The sequence below is a fragment of the Martes martes genome (assembly GCF_963455335.1).
Source record: "Martes martes genome assembly, chromosome: 4".
NCBI lineage: Eukaryota > Metazoa > Chordata > Mammalia > Carnivora > Mustelidae > Martes > Martes martes.
In genome coordinates this window covers 96502859-96527513 of record NC_137891.1, presented here as the reverse complement: position 1 = coordinate 96527513, position 24655 = coordinate 96502859, and the positions used below count along the sequence as shown (strand labels likewise).

Genomic DNA, 24655 nt, shown 5'->3' with positions numbered 1-24655 from the left:
GGACCCTGGGATCATGACCCGAGCCGAAGGCAGAGGCTTTAACCCACTGAGCCACCCAGGCACCCCTCAAAAATATTTTAAAAAAACAAAGAATTTCTGTGTGTACATATATCTGAAAACTAACTTTGCAAAGCCTGATTTTTAAAAAATTTTCTGAAGTTCGTCCTTTTAATTTTTAACATCCTTTTAATTTTAATTTTAACATTTTTTAAAATTTTAATTTTAACATCTTTTAATGATTTCAATTTTAACATCTTTTAATGTTTTTTCCTCAGATGTCCGGCTACTACTTAATAATGACAATCTCCTCAGGGAAGGGGCAGCACAGTAAGTATCCTACAAGATCCACTTATATATTTATTTTAATTTTAGATAAACTATGTTGATAATAAATTTGTACCCTGAAAACTAAGTTTAAAATAAAATACTTTTAATATAAAGCAGTTGGTTTTAGCAATTTTAGTTGTATTTTTTTCTTGGAGAAAACATGCCATGTTGTTTACTTCCTTTAAGCTTATTATATATGATCTTATTTTTTTTTCTTTTTAATTTTTCTTTTTGCCCAGATTTTCCCTGTTAAAGCAGAGCTTAATATGAGCTGTTAGGGTTACTTCTGTACTCCTTTTAGTTCATGTTGGATTTTTTTTTTTTTTTTTTTTTTTTATTTATTTGTCAGAGAGAGAGAGAGGGAGAGAGAGCGAGTGAGCACAGGCAGACAGAGTGGCAGGCAGAGGCAGAGGGAGAAGCAGGCTCCCTGCTGAGCAAGGAGCCTGATGTGGGACTTGATCCCAGGACGCTGGGATCATGACCTGAGCCGAAGGCAGCCGCTTAACCAACTGAGCCACCCAGGCGTCCCCATGTTGGATTTTTTTTAAACACTAGCTGTAGAAAAATTATGCTGCTATAGAGGAATATTGTTCTCAAATTGCCACAAAATAGTAGATATTCATAAAGTGCCATAATAGAGTTAACCGTAGAATAGTAGCATGGTTATTCAACCCAGACACTGATTTCCTAGCACTGTCAGGCTAATTAATCTTTCTAAAGTACTGTTTTCATTTTATTATTGTCCTCAAAAACATTATAGTGATGTGTGTTTTTGTTTTCTTAAAATCTAAACACTGTCTAGCTTTCAAGGCCCCCTGTTATCAGGCTTTATCACTACTCTCTTTTACATACAAAATTCTCTTTCAATTACTGTCTTATCTAATTGGCTGAGAGTTCCTTTGTAAAGAGGAAACCAGAAAAGGATAATGACTGGGAAGGGGTGGGGTAAAGAGGATTGGACGAGGATTTTGATGTAGAGCAACAAATAATTATCATAAATGCATTTGGTATGATATACAGTTGGATTTTAGCTATAAAAAACTGTCTTAAGAGCTGCTGCCTGGGAAACAGTCATCTTCTGCCCTGTGTCCGTGCTGCTTTTTTGGAACTCATTTTGGGACCAGATTCTCCAAACCCTAACATTTGTTCAGCATCACTATAATTGTCATCATGAATGATATTCTAATTATACATTATTTAGGCACACACCAAAGATACATTCCAGTGCTGGTGCTGGTTTCTCTTAGATGCATAGAGTGCCATAGAAAAAGGCTTTCATGATTTGCTAGTTCAACCCCTGTCTATCTCTGCCCTGTCATTGAAAGAACCTCATCTACATTTTGTCAGCAGATGGCTATCCAATCTGAATGCTTCTAATAATAAGGAATTCAGTATCTCACAAGGAAAGTTCCTTGCCTGCAATATATTGGTCTTAGTTTTATCCTTGAGAGCTACCCAAAATAAATCTACTTTGTCTTTCACATGGTAAGGTACTGCTGAAGAGGAGGTGGGAAGTGGAATGGCAAGATCCAAGATTGATTGCATCCTAAACCTATTGTCCCATTTCCAATTAGGAGTAACAGTGGAATTTAGTTCAGATGCTTTAATTGCCCTGACAATAAAACTTTGTTTTTATAAATATTCTGATTCTTATAGATTCTAGATTTTCAGAGAACATTCTTACTAAAGGAGAACTGCCTTATGCCCAAATATTTGATTTTCCACAGGGATGAAAATTTCAGGTTTTTTTTCTGTAATGAGGTGCTTCAGTCCCTTGGCCATAGTCCTTCATAGTAAGTGTTCAGTAAATGTTTGAGTAATCATCATCCTCGTCATTATTGCCTTCTATATAAAATGAAGGAGGCCTGAACAACTTTGGATTTACTCTTCCCTGGATTTCTACCTTTGCTTCTGATCTCTAGAACCATTCTCTGATAATTCCCAGCCATTCTGGACTAAGTAGGATGTTGTAGGCCATGTTAAAGAGAGGATTTTATTTTAAAGAGAGGGCAGATTATTAGTGTTTTGAGCAGAGAATGACTTGATGAGATTATATTTTAGAATAATCACTGGTTGCTATGCAGGGGGCAAAGATTGAAGCAAGATGAGTAGTTAGAACACTTAACTGCAGTAGTTCAAAGATAAATGGCAGTTTGGACTAGAGTGGTAGTAGTAAGGGTGATGGGAAGAAATCAAGATTCTGAATATGTATCAAGGTAGTAGAACCTAGGAAATTGGCTGATGGGATTGCATGTGAAATTTGGGAGAAGAAGAATCAAAGATGATCTCAAGTTTTTAGCCCACATGAATGGTAGAATGGAGATACCATTTTCTTGAGATGGGGTTAAATGTTAACAAATTTTGATGTTGGTATTTGTAATCTATAATCTTAGGATCTGTTTTAGAATTGAGTACTTATTTACTCCTCACTCCTTAAGCTTTTCTTTAAAAAAAAAAAAAATGACTGTCCATGAACATTTGATTTATATTCCTTTCTGAAGAACCACTGTGTTAAAGACTCATTTTGTAAATGGGGTTGTGTTATGAGGAAATGATTAATTAAAAAATGCAATAATAACTTAAAATGAAAGGATTGAAGATTAGCTTTAAATATCTGTTTCTTTGGTCTCTCTCTCGAAAAGTCTAGGAAGAATTTAATAGTCTGCTTAAAAACAGTGGTCTAGTAGGTGTTGTAGTAAAGTTAAACTTGGGCTAGAGAGGTGTTTAACTCTTGCCTTGCCAAGTGAATTCTGTGAGAAGACTGACACTTTGTAAATGTGCTGTGCTTTTTTACATTGCAGCTTATTACCATTTTTCTTTCACTTTACCTTTTTACTTACTTTGTAAGATGTACTAGGGAGCCACTGAAAATGCAGTTTTATGAGTGTAGCATTGGACAAGTAAACAATAACATTAGGCATGCACTTTGATTATTATATCCCCCTTTTCAGATAATCTCTAATGCCTTAAACTCTCATCTTAGACTTTACTCATGCTCAGCTCTTACTTTATCCTCTCCCCATGTCAGATGTCTTCCAGTACATGCAATTGTGGTCTCTCCTACCTGCCCTACCTCAGAGAGCCCAGAATAAAGAAGACAGCATTACTAAAATAGTGCATCAATTGAAGATTTTTTTGAATTACTAAAAGCTTCTGTCTAAATGATTAAAACTGTTGGTAATTCATGAAACTGATTTCTTAAAACTTATGAATAATCTAAGGGGGACTTCTGTTGGAGCCTAGGAGTGAAGAGGAAAAGATAATTTCAGAGTTTGGGGCACATCTGAGATCTCTGTGGAGAAGAGTTCCTTCAGAAAGCTAGAAGGCATTAGGAAAACACGAGTTGCCTAGAGGGAAAGAGCACCACAGAGTGTTTTCACATTCTCTTTCACTATTATGTGAATTACCTTTGTATTTATATGTTATTCTCCCCCCCCCTCCTTTTTTTACTTTTTAAAAAACAGTGCATTTGCCCAGTATAACATGGATCAGTTCACACCTGTGAAGATAGAAGGATATGAAGATCAGGTAATGATTGTTCATTTTGGTAGGCTGTGCCTGGGTGGTGGTAGAAATCTTAGAAACCAAAGCAAATGTCTGAGGATAAGATGCTGAATAAATTCATGTCTTAGTTTTCATAACTTTTGTAAATGTTCTACATATTAGGAAATTCTTCCTCTCTCATAATATTGGGAGTTTCTTTGACAGGAAAAGTGAGGTGCCCCTAGCAAGAATAGTGAAAATAAGAGTTAAGTTTTACACAAATTTATAGCTTTATATAATTCTCCTTGGTAAGAATAACGGTAGACATCAAATTTGACATTGTATGGGAAATTAGGCATCCCTATTCAAATAGAGGAACAAAGCAAATATATCCATCATTATTATCATTATTAACATTGTATAACAGGACTTAGCAAAGTTATTAATGTACACTTCAAAGGCAGTGTGTCACTAAATACCAAATGCTTTTTAAAAGTCTGAATCTTCCTTGAACCCACAAATGCTGAATTTCTCCTGGGAAAATAAGCATGTAAATGTATTTAAAAAGATTATTTGAAGCAAGGTTTATAATAGTGAAAAATTGGGAACAATCTGAATTCCCAACATTAAATTAAGTATCTATAGACCAAAATACCATGTAGTCATTGAAAACCAATATAAATACTGACCTGGGAATATTAATCTGGGAAGGTCTTTGTGATATATTAAGCTAGAACATAAAGGAGCCTATGTAGAATTGTGCTGGTTTATTTTTTTTAATAGGTATTTAAGTGAATGTAATATATTAGTACATTTTTTATTTTATTTATTTATTTATTTATTTAGAGAGAGCATGTGTGGGGAGGAGGAGCAGAGGGGGAGGGAGAAGCACCCTCCTGCTGAACAGGGAGCCCAACACAGGGCTCAGTCCCAGGACCATGAGATCATGACCTGAGCCGAGGGCAGATGCCTAACTGACTGAGCCACCCAGGTACCCCTCATTATCATGCTCTTTAAGAGAGCTGCCCCATTTCAGGGCACTGAATCCATGTTCCAGGAAGGGAAAAAGAGGAAATTGCAGAAGGTGCTATTGGCCTTTCTAAAAGCAACTTCCACTGATAAGTTATTGACAGAACTCCTATCACTTTGTCATTACTAGCTGGAAAGTGTCTTTTTATTAGTTGTACACACGGTCTTTTTGAAAATCTTTGCAGTCCTGTTAGTAAGGGAAAGCAGAGAATAAATATTAGATTGGAAACTAGCAAAACTCCACAGTACAGTTCACACACACACACACACACACACACTTTAATCAAGGAAATAAATGGAAAATCAAATAGATTTGAATGCCGTGTTTCTGAATTAGAAGTATAAATAATATGGGAAGCTTATCTGAATAAGAAACATAAATGATATGGAAACTTGGTTTTTCAAATAGATTTCATACAATTCCTATGAAAAATAGACCATACAGGATTATTCTAATCAAGAAAAACAAATGAAAGAAGACTAATAATGAAAGACACAAGGCAATAATCAGAAAGCACCTAAGTAACATAAAACAGAAGGGGAAAAGGAAACAATTGATAAAATTTATGAGATTAATCTAACTTTGATTTCCAATGCCAACTGTACACTTAGATTAATTCCAGGTGGAGTTTAAAGGTTAAATATTTTTTTAAACATAAAAATTTAGTAGGAAATGGAAAGGGAATCATAACTTAAGTAATGATGAAACATTTAAAAAGTTCATAAAAGGAGGCAGGCGCCTGGCTGCCTCAGTTGGTAGAACATGCAACTCTTGATCTCAGGGTTGTGATTTTCAGCCCCACATTGAATATAGAGAGCACTGAAATAAATAAAAACTTTAAAAAGTTTATAAAAGAAAGTGACCTTTGCATAATAAAAAGTTTTAAAAATAAGGTTTAAAAAGGAGTAAATGTTTCTCAAGCATAAAGAGGTTATTCAGATACCTAAGGATGATGCCAAGAGTACAGTGAATAAATAAGCAACAGACACGAACCACTTGCACATAAGTGGGAAGTAACAAAGCAAACTTAGAAAAGTGTTAGATTGCCCAGAAGTAGTAATTAAGGAAATCCAGGTTAAAATTTAATGTGAATAAACCTTTTAGTTATAAAAGTTGCAGAATTGTAATGAGAAAGATTTATGAGGGGAAGACTAAGGAAACAGTTACATTCATGGTTCCTACTATCATTATAAACAAGTTTTTTAAGGGTTAGTCTGGTAATAAGGGTAGGAATCTCAAAACTAGGAACTCTTTCCCAAGAATTTTTTTTAAGCAGAAGATTTTATTTATGGTAGAACTTATAGTAGCTTTCAATAATGGAAACTCTAAGTAGCTTAAACCTCCTTCAATTCAGAAATGATTAAGTAAGTATATTATGGTATGTCAGTTATTATGAAATTGTATGTGATTATTAAAAATGGTAAATGTGTCAAAAGACAAATGGGAAATTAGGGGAAAATAAATGAAACTCAACACACGCAAAGCGTTATCTGCCTAACAGAGAGTTCAACTAGAAAATTATTCTTTTTAAAAAATTAAATGACAATTATAATTTCTACTGCTTGTAACTTGGTACGACACCCTATATTATGTATATCAATATTAGGAATACATTTTCCCTTTGACCTAGTTGTCCCTCTTCAAAGGATTTATCTCACCTGCATGCTTGGCACATGTACATAATTTGTACATAATGAACATACAAGGACATTTGTGGCAGTATTCATAATAGCAAAAGATTGGAAACAACCCAACTACCCATTAATAGAAGACTGGTTGAATAAATTTTTGTATATCCATACAGTGGTGTAGTGTGCAACTGTAACATAAAGAAAGGAGTTCTCTGAGTACTTACCACGAAAGTTTTCCGAGATATATTAAGTTTAAAAAAAAAAAACTAAGTTTTTGTGTAGTTTTGTGTAAAAGAAAGGATTGGGGAGTTAGAATACATATTCATACTTGCTTCTATTTGTAAAAAAGAAACTCTGAAAGAATATGTCAGGGATTGGCAATTTTTTTTAAAAGATTTTACTCATTTATTTGACAGAGAGATCATAAGTAGGCAGAGCAGCAGGCAGAGAGATGGGGGGAAGCAGGCTCCCTGCCGAGCAGAGAGCCCGACACGGGCTGGATCCCAGGACCCTGAGATCATGCCCTGAGCCGAAGGCAGAGGCTTAACCCACTGAGCCACCCAGGAGCCCATGGCACACCCTTTTTTTGAAAGGGCCAGAGAGTAAATATTTTCAACTTTGCTGGACAGAGTCAATTGTGACTTCTCAACCCTGGTGTTTCAGGAAAGCAGCCATAGACGATACAAAAACAAACAAGCAGGGCTGTGTTCAGTAAAACTTTATTTACAAAAACAAGTGGCAAATGCCATGCTGAACCATGCTCTAAATTAATAGTCAGTTGCCTTGTGGAGAAGGGAAAATTTATTAGGAATTTGATGGATAGGAGTGAAAGGTGAGAAAAAGATCTCACTTTATATAATTTTTTTCATTATTGAACCAAGTAAATAGATTACCTATTTTAAATGCTAAATATAATGACTGGGAAAGTTTTATGAAATATGTAAAAAGAGAATATAAAAGTGTATCGATAAGTTATTGTTATAGCTCTGTATAAGGTATATACACTGGCAATACAGTAGACAGAAACCAAGAAATAAAGGGTAGATGGGGAGATGTGGTTTAGAGGTAGGTGACTTAACCATAAATGTAACACTTTTATAATAAAAATGTGAGAATTTAAGAAAATAAATAAAAATTAAAAAAAATAAAAAAAAATAAAAATGTGAGGAGTGCCTGGGTGGTGCAGTCGGTTGAGCGTCCAACTCTTGGTTTTAGCTCGGGTTGTGATCTCAGGGTTATGAGATCAAGCCCGTCGTTAGGCTCTGCGTGGAGTCTCCCCCTCACCCGCGCCACAGCTCTCTCTCCCTCTCTCTCTCTCTCAAATAAATAAATCTTAAGGAAAAAGAATAAAAAATGTGACTTGAGGAGCACCCGGCGGGCTCAGTCAGTAGAGCATGCTATTCTTGATCTTGGGGTCATGGGTTCAAGCCCCATGTTGGGGGTAGAATTTACTTAAAAAATGAAATGAAATTAAAAAATATTATGTGACTTGATTGAAAAATCATTATGGAAGAGAAATCTAAGTATAAATGAAAAGTTAACTGTCTTCAGAATTTTTATTTGTTTTGTAAAATTTGACAAGAACTGTCTTTTTACAGTTACTCATATTTGTAATTATTCTTTGGAAGGTCTTAATTACAGAACATGGTGACCTGGGTAATAGCAGATTTTTAGATCCAAGAAACAAAATTTCCTTTAAGTTTGATCACTTACGGAAAGAAGCAAGTGACCCCCAGCCAGAGGACGTAGATGGAGGTCTGAAGTCTTGGAGAGAATCCTGTGACAATGCTTTAAGGGCCTATGTGAAAGATCATTATTCCAACGGCTTCTGTACTGTTAAGTATCTGCCTGCTTAATATTAAAGAATGTTTTATTTCTTACATTTATCTTATCCTTTGGGGACTTTGGCCAGCCAAACATCACTTCTTTCTTCTTAGAGTCTCATCTGTATTTTATTCCCTAATTCATTTTTGAAAGAGTTTGTATAAATGGAAAATTTTATATGGAAAATTCTTTTTAAAAATCCCAGTGCATTAAAATTTTAAATTTCATTGTATCCTATTTCACCTTTGTCTTATTTATTCATTAGAAATTGCCTTATACCCATCAAAAAAAGTTTTTAACATCTTTAGACATGGGAGAAAAGTAAATTAAGATTGTCAAGGCAGCTATTGCCATATTTATGACTTTTTGGTATAGGCATTTTTATAGAAAGCTACTTCTTTCATACTTTAGATGCTTTCATTAGATTGTCAGAACTATTTGAACTATTTTTTTAATCAGATAATTTGACTTTTTTAACTACCTCTTGATATTAAAAAAACGATAAATTTGATTCTATCATAAGTTTTCCTTTGTAAATTGCAGATATGATTAAGAAAAACCTCTGTTAGAATATTTTCATATGTAATGATGATGAGTTAAATGTCAATAATAGAATATTGGTTAAGAGCTCTTAACTTGAAACCATACTAACTGGTTTGATTTCTTGTCTTGCCACTTAGCTATGTGACCTTGGGCAAATCAGTTAACATATCTGTGCCTTTTCACTAAAAAAATGGAAATAATAGTTCTTACCTCAGAGGATTGTTGTGAGAATTGAATGAGCTAATAAGACATATGAAATGCTTGGAAAATGGCACAAAGAAAGCTCTCCCTAAATGTTGGATATTGTTACTATTACATGTTTTATGTTTGTTTTTTTATTTTTTAAATAATGGAGAAAACCCATTATGGTGGATAAATGCAGTTCTGTTTTGCAACCCAGTATTGCAAAGGAAGACACAACACAGCCTCTTTTAGAAATTGACTTTGCAATCCTAAATGTATTTTCTACTTAACATTTTGTTACCTATTTAAAATTTGACATTACCTGTTCTTTCTTTGGAGCTTTTACACCAAGTAACCCTGCTGTGTCCTTTTCTTACCTTTTCTCACTTGTCTTAGCTAACAAATGAGCTACAGAAAGCCATGGAATTGTTCTGAGAGTGTCTACCGTACCCAAGTGTTTTATGTCCTCGGAGCTGTCCTGCTTAGTAATTCTTAATGTCATGTCAGTGTTTCCTATGATGTTTTCTATATACTGTTTTCCAAACCATTCCCATTGTCCTTAGGCATCTGTCTGATCCCCCACATTTTAGTAAGACTGACTTGATATCTTTTTTTTTTTTTTTTGACTTGATATCTTTTTCTCTTCTTTCCACACTCTGCAGTTTTCCCCCTTCCACTGTACTTAATCTTAGGAAGAAGGATCCTTATTCTTGATTTTATATTCTCCTATCTGATATATTTCTCTTTACCTAGAAATATTTTTATTTCTCTGCTCTCCAGGAGAGCAGACTTTTCCTCAGTCATAATAATTTCTTTTCTTTTCTTTCTTTCTTTCTTTTTTTTTTTTTTAGTCGTAATAATTTCTGTAAGTTACTTCTCTTTCTCCCTCCTGCTACTCCTCCCTCTCCTTCACTTCTTCCCTTACCTCTCTCTGCTACATAACCGCACCTGGGAGCATTCTGCTCCTACTAGTGCCACTTCTTCATTACCTATCTACTTCTCGACCCTGTGATTCTTGGCTTCAGTCTTTACAGAAACCTCTGAGGTTATTGACGGTTCCTGAATTGCCTGACTCAGTATCCTTTTCTTCATCCTTGACCTCCATATGGTATTTCACACCAAGACCAACCAGCTACTTCCAGAAATTCTCTTTTGCTTAGACTGCTCTGTCAGCACCCTCTACTCATTCTAAGTCTGTCTCTACGTCTTTTCTTCTCCTCCATCTCTGTAAATGTAGGCATTCCCCATTGCTGTATTTCTCTCTCTTGAAAACTCATAGTTATTCAGTATAGGGAAGGTAAATGTGGAAACATTTTGCAGACTGTAAGCACTATTTGGGTTTTTTTTGCTTTTCCTTCCTATTGCATTTCTGTTCACCTCTTCCACATTAAGGAAGAGTTGGGGTTTCTAACTACTAGGTGAATTTCCCAGTTTGTTAATGACGCTACCATCTTTCTGGTCATCTCAGCATGAGACGGCTTTGGCTCTTTCCCCTTTTTTGCTCTTCACTTGCAATATATTGCTAGGCTTGATTATGCTTCTGTATCCTGATACCCACTGATACTACCCTGCCTTATTGCCTAGATTAATGCTCTGGCCTCCTAACCAACTTGAGCTTTTCCTCCATTTTATCCCATATACCAATATTAATTATTCTTCCAAAACAATAGTTCTGGTTTTGTTGTTTTGGTGTCTGTCCATTGCCTGTAGAATAATGTCCAGACTTTGTACATCTACAGCTACGGGACTTAAATCTTCTATTCTGGATCACCACCATTCGTCGACCTCACACACAACTGTCTAACCGAAAAGAACTAATTGTCATTTCACTGAATAAGCCCCCAGTTTCCTGTCTGAACAGTTTATTCATCTTTCTTCTCAGTCTCTGCTTATGAGTATCTCATCTGTCTTGTAAGGCCCAGCCTAGCTGGCACCTCCCCTGTAGCCCTAGTCAGGAGTGGTATTTCCCCTCAGTTTGAGGGGACATTAATTCTTCATTCATTGTACCACTGTCTCTTGTGGAACTAAACATGTTCTTTTCTGTGTTCACACCCCATGAAGTCTTGTGAGTTGTAAGTTTATCCTGTCTGATCTTTTTGTCTCCCCCAAGGATTTAGTATGCTGCTTTTTGTACAGTATTTGTCACTTAGATTAAGTATGTTTTCGGAGTCTAACTTTTTTTTTTTTAAACAATAGGTTTATGCTAAAACTATAGATGGCCAACAGACCATTATTGCATGTATTGAAAGCCACCAGTTTCAGCCTAAAAACTTCTGGTAAGAAAGTAGATGTTCTCTTTTATTTTTATTTAACTTATATTGGGAAGAAACCAAACCAGCTGTTGATTGAAAGTTGGTTCTTAATCTAAATAGTTTGGGATAAGTTATTTGACTGAGAGACTTTGGTTACCCATCTGTAAAATGAGGGATTTAGATGTGAACATTTAGCTTCCTTTAAACTCTGAGATTTTATAATCTTTTTAAAAAGGGCTCTTAATATCAAGTGAGAATAAGTGGTTGATTAATAAAGTGCCTAGTTGAAAATTTGGGTTTGGTTAATAATACTTGAGCTAATTATAAAATTCAGCAGCCCATCTATCTGTGTATGGAAGAGACTTCCATGAACAGTATAGGCATGGTTTTCTATTCCAAGATTGAAAAATTAAAAATGAAAGTCAAAATAATTTAGAAAAGGTTTATGTTTAGGGACTTGGATACAGACTTATATTTGAGTAGATAGAGCCTTAGCTATGTCAAACTGGAAATTACCCCCGCCCTGCCCCACTTTCCCAAATTCTGTGCCTCAGTGGCAAATCACCTCTTTCTCGAGCTTACTGCTAACTCTGCAGTCTTGTGTGTGTTTTAATAGGAATGGTCGTTGGAGATCAGAGTGGAAGTTCACCATCACACCACCTACAGCCCAGGTGGTTGGAGTCCTTAAGATTCAGGTGAGACCCCTACTTGTTAATAGGCCATGTTAAAGTGTCACATTTTGAAAACAAACATGGAAGTTGGTATTTGAAATAAGAAATGACTATATGTAGATAGATGCAAAGGAATATGGATGGTAGTAAATAGAAATAGGAGCCTCCTTTGTGGGGAAGTAGTTAAAAAGCTCTTCTGGATTGATAAAGGATAGTCATGTGGTATATACTGCTTGCTTATTATTTTTCTCTTCCAAAGAGAAAAATAAGGTTTTTCCAGGAATTATCAAATAGCAGTTCTAGGGGCACCTGTGTGGTTCAGTCAGTTAAGCGTCCAGCTCCTGATTTCAGCTCAGGTCTTGATCTCAGGATCGTGAGTTCAAGCCCTGCATTGGGCTCCACACTGGGCATGGAGCCTACTTAAATAATAATAATAATTTTTAAAAATAGCAGCTCTAAGAAAGAAGAAAACAATTATTAAGTGACTAAGTAGCAGCTACTCTAACTTACTTAGGGTCTCTTTGTATATTACCTCATTTAAGCATGTACATAGACATAAAACTTAACTCTTAGCTCTGAAAAAAGCTACCTGAATGGGATTTTTATTTTGTTTTTTACAGTAATAACAGAAGGTTTTTAAATCAAGTAAGTGACACAGGAGCTAGAGAAAATTGCCAAGTGTCATCATGTATGGAGTATAAGTAACCAAGCTGAGTAGATTTCTAATGCTCATTTCAGAATAAATAGGCAGGTGAATAAGGAACTTGTTAATTCATTGGATTCCTATCTGGGTCAAAGTCTTCTGGTATCCTAGCAGAGATTTGACTTTCAAATTGAGGGTGATTTAATTCTTAAGCCAACTAACTCTCAGGTCAGATTAAAAGTTACTGATAACAGAAAATCAGTACCTAATTGTACCTCTATTATATTGTCTTAAGTCTTGCTTTTATAATAATTAGCAAGAGCTACCTTTTTAAAGGGTATAATTTAATCAGAGCATATGTGGTAGATATCTGTACCCACTTTTTTCAGGACAGCTCCCTGCTACAAGTAACAGCAACTTTCTCTCTGGGAACTTTTCCTAGCCACAGGAGCATGCCCAACTCCGATTAGGCAAGCTGAAAATGTTAATTTCACAGCTCTGGAGCAGCCGGTAGTGCCATACAAGAGTTGGTAAATAAATAAATATGCCGGCTTCCTCTCCTATCAGGTGGGACAACTCTGAAGCATGTTCTACTTAGTCTTCCAGAGACCAGGGCCCATAGCTAAACATACTGTTCATTAATGCACCTATAACACTTCCCTTCCCTTCTTGTCTCAGTACCTCAGTCCTTACTAGTTCTTCCTGAGGTTACCTCCGAAATAAATTACTTCCTCTCAAATCTTTGTCTTGGGTTTGCTTCTGGGGGAGCCCAACCTAAGACAACACACATACTGTTCTGTTTCTGTTTAACTGTTCATATGAGTAGCCTAATGCTTTAGGTTTCCTGTAACTATGACATTAGCACTAACCTAGTAGCTTACTATAAATTTATGTAACTTTATTTTCTTCTAGAAGGAAATGGTTGCTTGTGTTTCAGCTTTGCCAGTGAAAAGTTATAAATTAAGAGTACATTATCATAAAGAGTGATAGTTTCTGATAAGACTTAACACAGGGGCCAGTACCCAGACCTCATTTATACCTTTTAACCAGATTGGCCCATCACACCTTGGGGAAGAGCTTGCTTCATATACATATCTTAAAAATCAGAGTGAGAATTACTTGGAAAAGTCACTAAGATATTTAGCTCTTTGGTTATTCTGTAGGCCAAGGGGTAGTTCTGGGAAGTCAGTGGTTTCTGAGGATTTATGTTGATGGTAGTCATGTTGAAATTTTTATTAGCAAATGAGACCTAGAAAGGTTTTATTGCTTTTGGCAACTTTGAAGCTGGGGAGATCCTGGCCAAGGATCTTATTGAGGATATCTGATGTCATTGTCCTCCCAACCCTTGGACTCCTCCCCCTAAGCATCTCAGTAAAATGGTTTGTTCCCTTCCCTGCCCAAAATAGAAAGTTTGTTTTACAATAGAGTTTGGGGCGCCCAGCTGGTTCTTGATCTCAGAGTTGTAAGTTCAAGCACCGTGCTGGGTATAGAGATTATTTAAAAATAAAATCTTTTTTAAAAATTTCAAAAGTTAAAAAATAAAAAAACCTCAGAGTTTAAGCTTAATTTATCATTGGTGTATTAGATAATGACATCAATATTTTTAGAATTTTCAACTGAGTTTATAAACAGCAAGACTTAGTGGCCTTAGTCTATATTCCTATGCACGTCCTAGTTCTTAAGACACATGATAGAGGTTCAAACCTGTTGCATAGTCCTTGTTCTTGGACAAAAAAAGATTGCCCTGCATAGTTCCTTCTTTCAGATGGTTCTTAGACACCTGTCTCAAATATGTAAGTCCTTGTTTCTTCTCTGGACAGAGCTCCATTTTTTAAATATCCCTTGTCCTATTTGTACTCACTCCTCTTCTTAGTGTTCTTTTCAGTCTCTGGACTCTTAGTTAAAAAATGTTCAAACAAAACTAGTGTTTGGGTATGACCCACCTATATCTTGAACATCCATGTCCTTGTCACATAGGCGGGCCAGATCTGAGGACCCAGAGGGGGCCCCACAGGACCAGCCAGGAAGGTCGTTGGCTTTGCATAGGATAGAAATGAAACTCAAGCCAGGAGGAAGTGAGAGCAGAGTTTATTGAATAGTGTAAGTGATAGAGTATGGCAGATAGAACGTCTGGCAGACTCAGAAAAGGAAAAGTGAGTCTCCCCATCACTTGGGATTAGGGATTTATACTGGTAAGGGATCCAGGGTACATGTTCCTTCAGCAGTTCAGGTTCCAGTCAAAGGTGAGTGCCAGGTGAACAATAGGTATATTCCATAAATCACCGAAGGTAGGGTATATTAATGCCAGTGTCAACCAAGCTTTGTTTAAAGCTAATGTCCCAGAACATGCTTGGGATCCAGTTCTTCTTAGATGTTATCAGGTGTTTGAGGGCCTGGGATGAAACTTAGAAAATGATTAACTTTCTTGTGTCCGCATGGAGTGGGAACAAAGCTTCTTTGGTTTACTCAGATGCAAGTATGAAAGAACATGAGTAAATAGGACTTAGCAGAGAAACAGCAGAAATAGGGCCTTTCTAGAATGGAGTCCATTCAGCTCCCTATATAACTTGTGTGTTAGAATTTTAACCTTTATATGTCATCCTTCCTCAGGGTAGTCTTTTTTGCCTAGATCTTTTCTGTCTGATTCTTGCATGTAGGTATTACAGGCATTTATCAACTCCCTGCTTTTCGAGTGTATTCTTAAATCGTCTTTTTCTCTTTAAACCCCTTTAGAAAGCCAAAAGATAAAATTTAAATGTCTGGAGAGGGTATGGAAAGTCTGGTTTGTCTTGCCCATCTGGACAGAGTGAGCTGTTTTTCTCCCCTTAAACAAGGCCCTGTAGTGGATTCATATTGCCTAGGGAAGTCCTTTTGTTGCTAATAGGATCTTGATTTCTGTCTAGATGAAGCCTTGGGTATTTTAATTCCCTTCTGATGATATCTTAGAAGAGTTAAGTCCCTAATGAGACATGTTACTTCTATCTGAATCAGGGAATTCCCAATTTTTTGACAAAACTCAACAGTGGGAGGTATTACGCATGTTGGACATGGTTTTAGTTCTGGAATTTTACCTAATTCATTGTCTAGCTCCTCTTCTTATTCAGTATGTGAACATGGATAAGTTATTAAGCTGCCTCAAGCCTCAGTTTCCTTAATTGTAAAATAGGAATAATAGGGTTAGTCAGTTAAGCGTCTGCCGTCTGCTCAGGTCATGATCCCACAGTCTTGGGATCAAGCCCCGTGTCAGGCTCCTTGCTCAGCAAGAAGCCTGCCTGTCCCTTCCCCTCTGCCTTCCATGCCCCTGCCCCCCTTGTGTTCTCTCTCTGTCAAATAAATAAAACCTTTAAAAAAACAAAATAGGTATAACAATGGTCCCCATTTCGGAGTTTTTGCAAACATTGAATGAGATAAGTAATAACTAAAATGTTTGGCATAGTTTGGTTGTTTGGCATGTTTTGGTTTTTTTAAAGATTTTATTTATTCATTTATCAGAGAGAGAGAGCACAGAAGCAGGGGGAGCAGCAGGCAGAGGGAGAAGCAGACTTCCTGCCGAGCAAGGAGCCCAATGCAGGACTCGATCCCAGGACCCTTGGGATCATGACCTGAGCTGAAGGCAGATGCTTAACCGACAGAGCCACCCAGGAGTCCCTGGCATAGTGTTTAACATATAGTAAGGACTCAAATAATAGATATAGTATTACAGGTATAGTTCTTCTTTTTTTCTGCTTTATCTCTGCAAACATTCCTTTTTGTCCAGATGTCTCCTGGTAGCCTGAACTAGGTAAAGGAAACAAACAGTACCTAGACTACTATTCTAGCATTATGCCCCAGTTTCAGCTCCCTCCACTTGATTTTCTTCATAGCACAAGTGTAATCTTTCAAAAACATTCCCTTTCCCTGAGTCCTGTCACCTTTAATAGGATAAAGTCTGGATTCTTAACATGGTTTATAAGGCAGTTTGCTTTTCACAGTCTGTCTCCTGCTTGCCTCGGAGCACTATCTCCTGCCACACTCCCCTCCACACTTACTCATCTGCAGTGAGTTCTTTATTCTTCCCTAAACTAAACCATTCTCTTGTCCTTTTTTTATCCCCTTGCTAGATGTTGTTCTCTACTTGTCCATTTAGGTGACAGCTCCTATTTGCAAGACCCTGTTCAAATGCACATAACAAAAGGATACTCTCATCCTATTTTATATGACCAGATTGTAGCCATGTTAAGGTGACTGAACCTATCTTGTAAGTTGCCAAAACTTCTGACATGTTGTTAGTTAGCCTGTCTCTTGTGTACGCCTCCTTCTTGCTACTTGGTCTAATACTTAGAGCACCCCATACATCCTTAGAACTGCTTTTGCCTTGCTTTTGTAGTCTAATTTATCAGTAGCCTATTTGTTTTTTCAGTTTGTCTTTAACTGTCAGTTAAGTTTTTCTGCACTTGGTCAGATCTACTTACCAATATTGATGATTGTGATGTGGGGAGATGTATAAGGGATTAGGATCCATTAAAATTCTTGGGTTTTCACAGAGAAAAACTAATGTTAGATTTTATTTTAATTATTTTAATACTCTTAAGAGTGGACTCTTATTTAAGGTCTTTGTATTCACAATATTATCACAGTGCCTGGAATGCAATAAGCACATAATAAATATTTGTTGGACTTAATAATCAGTTTCCCCTGCTAAGAGAAAGCGAGAACTCTTAAAAATTTGAAAGTGTTCTGTGAATTTTAACCACATTTTAAGTTACAGTTGGTCACATTAATATTTTGTTCAGAGTTGGTGAAGATTGGGGATGGCTTAAAAAAAAAAGATTTGGCATGGCTTAAGGCATGGATTTGTACCTTAGCAGTGGGTTTCCATATGAACTACACATAAACTTGCTAAACCATTGTCTCAACAGGTTCACTATTATGAAGATGGCAATGTTCAGTTGGTTAGTCATAAAGATGTACAGGATTCAGTAACGGTCTCGGTGAGTGTGGAATATTTAATATCTGTCTCACTTGTGCCTTATTTTTCTGTAAAAAATTGATTTTTTACAGAAAAATAGTACTGATTCTGAGTACTGATTCTGCCACTAGAAATTCAGTTTGTTTTCAGTGCTTTGATTTTGGCAGCTTATAAAAAAAAGTATGCAGTCAACCCGCTATATTCGTTCACAGTCTTTGACTAAATATAATAAGTAATTATGTAAATACCATAATGTAACATAACATGATATAACAACAGATAGGATAATGGCTTTAGAGAATCCAAACTTCTTTCTGTCTTTCTCAATAGTGAGATTTGGTCAAGGACAGCAGTATCTTCAATCAGCAAATCCTGTAGGGCTACATTCATATCACTAGAGAAGCTGAACATTTTTAGGAATATTCAGTTAAAAAGTATTGCGTTCTGGGGCGCCTGGGTGGCTCAGTGTGTTAAAGCCTCTGCCTTCAGCTCAGGTCATGATCCCAGTATCCTGGGATCAAGCCCCGCATCAGGCTCTGTGCTCAGCAGGAAGCCTGCTTCCCTTCCTATCTCTCTGCCTGCCTCTCTGCCTCCTTGTGATCTCTGTCTGTCAAATAAATAAATAAAATCTTAAAAAAAAAAAAAAGTACTACCTGAAAAGAAGGGACATAATTTTTTTGCATTCTCAGTACTTCTTTATATCCTAGAAGTTATTGAGCACCTTCAAAAAGCTTTTGTTTAGGGTGCCTGGCTGGCTCAGATGGTGGAGCATGCAACTCTTGATCTCAGGGTTGTGAGTTCGAGCCCCACATTGAGTATAGAGCTTAATTTAAAAAAAAAAAAAATCTTAAAAGAATTAGGGACATCTGGGTGGTTCAGTGGGTAAAACGTCTGACTTCTGCTCAGGTCATGATCCCAGGGTCCTGGGATCAAGCCCTACATCTATCTATCTATCTATCTATCTATCCCTGCCAGATAAACAAATAAATAAAATCTATAAACAAATAAATAAAAATTTAAAAAAAATTAAAGGGGGCGCCTGGGTGGCTCAGTGGGTTAAAGCCTCTGCCTTCGGCTCAGGTCATGCAGGGTCCTGGGATTGAGTCTCGCATCGGGCTCTCTGCTCAGCGGGGAGCCTGCTTCCCCCTTTTTCTCTGCCTGCCTCCCTGCCTACTTGTGATCTCTGTCTGTCAAATAAATACATATAATCTTTTAAAAAAAAAAAAAAGAAAGAAAGAAATTAAAGGGTTACCTGGGTGGCTCAGTTGGTTAAGCAACCGACTCTTGATTTTGGCTCAGGTCGTGATCTCAGGGTTGTGAGATCCAGCCCCACACTGGCTTCTGCACACAGCAGAGTGTCTACTTGAGATTCTTTCCCTCTGCCCGTCTCCCCACCACCAGGTGCTCTCTCTCTCGCTCACTCACTCTCAAATAAATCTTTAAAAAATAAATAAAATATTTTTAAAATTTAATAATAATAATAAATAATTTAAAAATTAAAAAGAAAAACAAAAAACCAAATAGCTTTTATGTATGTTTTATCTGTCAGTATATACCTTATTAGAAATTAAAACTCAGTAATGTTAAATATTTATTAATTTAAAAATACAGTAACAGGGACACCTGGGTGGCTCAATCTGTTAAGTGTCTGCCTTTGGCTCAGGTCATAATCCAAGGGTCCTGGGATCGAGTCCTACATCAGGCTCCTTGCTCGGTAGGGAACCTGCTTCTCCCTCTACCTGCTTATCTCCCTGCTTGTGTGCGCGTGCACTCTTTCTCTATGACAAATAAAATCGGGACGCCTGGCTGGCTCGGTGGGTTAAGCCTCTGCCTTCAGCTCGGGTCATGGTCTCAGGGTCCTGGGATCAGCCCCACATCGGGCTCTCTGCTCAGCAGGGAGCCTGCTTCACCCTCTCTCTCTCTACCTGCCTCTCTGCCTGCTTGTGATCTCTCTCTCTGTCAAATAAATAAATAAAATCTTTAAAAAATAAAAAAATAAATAAATCTTTAAAAAATTACAATTAGGAACCCATTACTTGTCAACCTAAATAACATTTTCATGAAAAACAACTATGTTTTCAAAAAACAATATAGTACAAAAAATGGCATTGATTTACATTTTTACGATTGTATAGTGTCTGACTTAATAAAAGACAACTGGATTCTCATATGTGCCCACACATTCCATTAGCCATCAGAGTGATGAAGCCATCACACATTATGCAGCTTCTGGGACCTGCATTATGCACACTTGAGAGTGGTAGTGGAAAAGCAAATGACTTAGAGTTGTGAAAACAAAAGATGGTTTTGACTGTTTGAAAGAATCTGGAGAATGCTGCTCTAGGCAGAAAATCTTACCTTTTACCTTTAATTATGTTCTACTTAATGATGAAAGGAAGAGAGAGAATGAAAAATGAACCAAAGTGAATAGGCCACGTTAATATGTTCCTGAATCATGTAAAGCAAAATGTGGTTGGTTGGTTTAGTACCATAAGTAGCCAATAGAGGAGTGTGAGTTTAACATATATGGCTGACATTGGTGAGGACATTGTTTATATCATCTTAAACCAGAGATATTTTCAAGGCATAAAAATTTCAAGACATCGTGATGATGTCTTTTGGGCATACTGTGGTAGATTGGAAAAAGCATGGGGTCTTATGGTGAAGACATGGATTCAGACCCTGTCTTTATCTTTCAAGAGCTGTATAATTGTGGTCTAGTCACTTACAAGGATTCTGTTTTCTCATCTGCAAAATAGAGATGATGCTAATAACAGATCTACTTCACAGGGTTGTTGTGAGAATCAAAGAAGGTAGCATGCATGGGAGCACTTGACAACCTATAAATTGTTCTACAAATCTTAACATTTCTTTAAATGGTCTTTTCAATATGTTTTTATAGACTGCTTATACTTTAAGAAAAATTCCTATTTCCCCTCTTCCTCCATTAGAATGAAGTCCAAACTGCCAAGGAGTTTATTAAAATCATAGAGCATGCAGAAAATGAGTATCAGGTAAGATTTGGAACTGATTTTTCTAGATTTTTAGTACCTTATTATTTTGCTGCTAACACGTTTTGTTAGACTTCTCTTTGTCCTTTAAACATAAATATTGGTGTTGTTCAGTTAGTAAATGTGGAGACTGCAGACCTTGCAACCTGACATTGTACTTATAGTCAAGGTTTCAACATTGGAACGGATTATAGCCCTAGTTTGAAAAAAATAATTTAAGTGGGCTTCTTAACTCACTTCGGAGATGGGAGAGGAGCTTATTAGGACTATCACATGCTGTCTGTCCTTCTTAGAAGACTCAAGCATGTCCTTTGACTACAGAATTACTTTCCTAGTCACAACCATCCGTTTTCATTCAAGCAACTTATCTTCAATTATCTATTGCAGACAGCAATTAGTGAAAACTATCAAACAATGTCAGACACCACATTCAAAGCCTTGCGCCGGCAGCTTCCTGTTACCCGCACCAAAATCGACTGGAACAAGATACTCAGCTACAAGATTGGCAAAGAAATGCAGAATGCTTAAAGGCTGAATGTAGGATTCTTCAGTATGTGGAAAGAAAGGATTCAACATGCGGTCATATGATAAATAAGTGATTTATAAACAAGAGTGATATTTTGCTAGGGCTTTCAGAATTAACAGGTTTTCTAGCCTCATGAAATACTGTTGAACCTATAGCATCGTCTTGATTCTTTTGTGTTCTCTGCCTTGTAATTTTCTGTTTTCACTATATCTACTTGTAAAAAAATTTTTTTTTAAATTCTGCCACATTTAATGATGGAGAGAGAGAGAGAGAGATCTATCCTGGAGTCATTTTACTGTTTAGAAAATTTTCCTAGCCATGAAGTCCTGTTACTGATAAAGACAGGTAATATGCTCAGTACTTTTCTACCCCTGTCCTTCAAAGCACTTCTGGTACTTCAGTGGTTTTTACTGATACACCAACAGCTAAAGAGGCTACGCTACAAACTAGCTGAATGGAAGACACATTCATCCTTCTCCCTCTGACTGCTTTGATCATCATTTATAGCATCTCATAACCGTAGTTTTCAAAAGTTTGGATTGGGCTTTTCAGGTCCTTTTGTGGGGGCAAAGGAAGTTTTCTGGAAATTCCATTATAGTCAGCTTCTCTGGGGAAGTTGTTTTTAAATCCAAAGACTTGAACCACATTCCCTGCACATGAACGTGTTTGCTTTTTTCTCTTCCCTCATTGTCTCCTTCCCATCTAGTACCATTTTAGTTACAGACATCTGCATTTTTAGAAGGGTTTTACCCATTTATTATTTTTTATTATTATTCAAGAACTGCTGACATACTAGGGATGTAGTCGAGTATAAAACTTGAAAAATGCAGATGTTGAAGGAATAGTAGGTATCTTGTGCTTTAATACTTTGTGGCAGGATTGTACTATGAACAGATGAATCAAACAACTATGTACATCACAAACAAAACTAAAAATGAACCAAAGTGAAAAGGATACGTTCCAGGCAGTATCTTTCTATTGTAACCTGTTATTTAAGGGAATACTAGTGATTTGTTCTAAATGGGATGTAAAACTTGTTCCAAATTACTCTTCCTCAGTCCTGCCTGCCAAGAACTGAAATGTAACTGTGATATAGCAGCCCTTCCCAGGTATATTGGCAGGTATATGTGTGATCTCGGAATACACAGGTGACATAGATATGATATGACAGCTGGTAATGGTGGATTCATTTACATTGTTTACACTTCTATGACCAGGCCTTAAGGGAAGGTCAGTTTTTTAAAAACCAAGTAGTGTCTTCCTACCTATCTCCAAATAAATGTCAAAAAAGAAGGGTGTTTGTGCTTCAGCTTTGTTTTTGCTCAGTAATACAGTCAAGCAAGTTTGTTTCCAAGTGACCTGTTGAGCTGTGTAAGCATTTTTGTTTATTTCAAATAAAATATATTTGTATTATGTGTCATTCATACTATCCATTCATATCACACTATCCTCTGTATCAGGTAGTCCAATAGAAATATACCTGTTTTGTTCTTAAATTGTCTGAGTCTCTCCTTTGCAATCCATCTCTTCAGTTTTTGTTAAGGTAGAACTGTGTTTGGTGTTATTTGATGAGAATGTTCAGGGTTCTGAAATTGGTTCCTATTACATAGTCAGTGATATCCAAAGACTTGGAAAGAACAGCTTTTTTTTTTCCTTCCAGTCTGAGCTGGAAGGAAATTGTCTCTTTGGATAATACTGATCTCTTTGCCCAGAGGCTACGGATCGTTCCAGGTTTGGTTTCTTGGGGCGTTTCTTGTTTTTTGTTTGTTTGCTTGTTTTTTAAGAGTAATCTCTACTCCCAACATGGGCTCAAACTCACAACCCTGAGATTAAGAGTTGCATGCTCTACTGACTGAGCCAGCCAGGCGCCCCAAAGTTTTTGTTTTGTTTTCCATTTCTAGTTATCTTCTCTGTCATTGAGAAAGCAAGGCCCAAGTATGGTTGTAGTCACTAGGCAGGAAGCAGAAATGAAAGAATCCCTGTACCTTGAGCTTGGGTGATATTTCACTTTGGCTTAACTCTAAATGCAGCTTTCCTTCCATGCAAATCTGACTTAGCTACAGACATGAGAAAAAGGCTTTTATCCTGGTTCCTAAGAGAGAACCAGAGGAGTTTCAGTGATTCACATTCCATCTAAGGCCAGTTCAAAATTCCCACCTTTTGGGGGAACATTTGTTGTACAACATTCTGTACTTGTAGTGCAAGCAAACTCAAATGTTCTTGCCTTTAACTTACTAACTCCCATCAGCCTGTCCCCAGCCCATCCCATCCATTTCCCTAGCCCATACAGACTTTTATAAAAACTCTTAATCTCTTGGCCATCTGAAGCCCTTGGTTACTTGTATAATTGGGAGGAAGTCAGCCCTTCTTGCCAAATCCTGCAGAGACCTGACTTCTTTAACCTCCTCCAGCAGAATATTTGCTTGAATTGTATCCATTTTATCGTGCACTGCTGCAATCAGCCTGTGGGATCCTAGGGCAAAGGTTTCTCAGCCAGATGGAAAGCAGTTTTCTGTGAGGCTTCACTCCTCTATTTGGATTTGAAATTACACTGCTGAAAACTATTTGTTTCATTTGAGCCTGGGTGGTTGTGCTGCTGTTAGTTGCCTAGTTCCAGGGCCTGTTCTCTTTGATAATCTGGAACTTTGATGCTGGACTCATCTGGGTTCACGACATGCTTGGCAAACCTTGGCATGTTTTTCTCCAAACTCACAAAAGATTGATACATATCTGAATGTCAATTTATAATTTTATGATTTTATACAGAACTGCAAAGCTGCCTACTGCTTGGAAGAGCAAAGAAAAAGGAGGATTGGTAAATACAGAACAAAACTGGATGGTCCCATAAAATAAATTGAGCTAGCTAAAATTCTCCCTTGCACAGAGTATGTATAAAAAGACAGTAGATCTTAGCTGAGGGTAGAAACTAATCTCACCTCTTCAAATCCAATGTATCAAAGAGCACTATTACACATTAGAACGTACTGTTGATCCTCCTTATTCACAGTAAGTTTAAGGTTGTTCGAAAACACTGAGTTTGCAAATACTTAACTGCTACTAGGGGAATGCAGGGTGAAGTTACTGGGAACTTCTGGCCACAACATTTTGGTCAACAGATCAATACATTGTCTTGTTTTATATGTGTTTTTATTTAAATCATCTTATTTAATATACATTGTTTATTCATTAACATTGAACTCCCAGTCAGCAGCACTATACCTCGTGCCTGACAAAGCTTACCTAAAGGGAATTCTCTGTGTAAGACCTATTGCAGCATTGTGCTTCAGGAACATGAGACAGCACTGCCCCACTACACAGGCGTGGGGACTATTTTAAGCAGGGAAATCAACGAAAAGAACAAATACAAAGGCAAGAAATGACACCACAAAATAGACCATGAAAAGGATATTTGTTTATAAAAGGAGCTGAAACAAGAAGGCAGAACATTACCTTGTTCCATTTCAGCTAGGACCACCTACACTGGGCAACTCGAATTTGTTTTGCCACTCTGCATATGTCCACAAATGACTACAAGGGTACCACAAGTACCAGTTTGGTGGTTTCGAATAAACTTAAGGGAGTG

The 24655-nt window shown here is 37.0% G+C and overlaps 1 protein-coding gene across 1 annotated transcript in view; it reads left to right on the top strand.

Moving 5' to 3' along the window:
- Nucleotides 1-22485, top strand: part of CAPZA1 (capping actin protein of muscle Z-line subunit alpha 1) — a 48316-nt gene extending 25831 nt beyond the window's left edge. Inside the window, exons 3-10 of the mRNA XM_080802372.1 lie at nucleotides 276-327; nucleotides 3792-3855; nucleotides 8100-8306; nucleotides 11218-11297; nucleotides 11890-11968; nucleotides 17486-17557; nucleotides 20487-20549; nucleotides 20934-22485. Of these exons, the coding sequence (XP_080658498.1) occupies nucleotides 276-327; nucleotides 3792-3855; nucleotides 8100-8306; nucleotides 11218-11297; nucleotides 11890-11968; nucleotides 17486-17557; nucleotides 20487-20549; nucleotides 20934-21074 (758 nt within the window). The 3' untranslated portion in view covers nucleotides 21075-22485. The remainder of the gene's footprint in view (nucleotides 1-275; nucleotides 328-3791; nucleotides 3856-8099; nucleotides 8307-11217; nucleotides 11298-11889; nucleotides 11969-17485; nucleotides 17558-20486; nucleotides 20550-20933) is intronic.
- Nucleotides 22486-24655: the final 2170 nt, after the last annotated feature.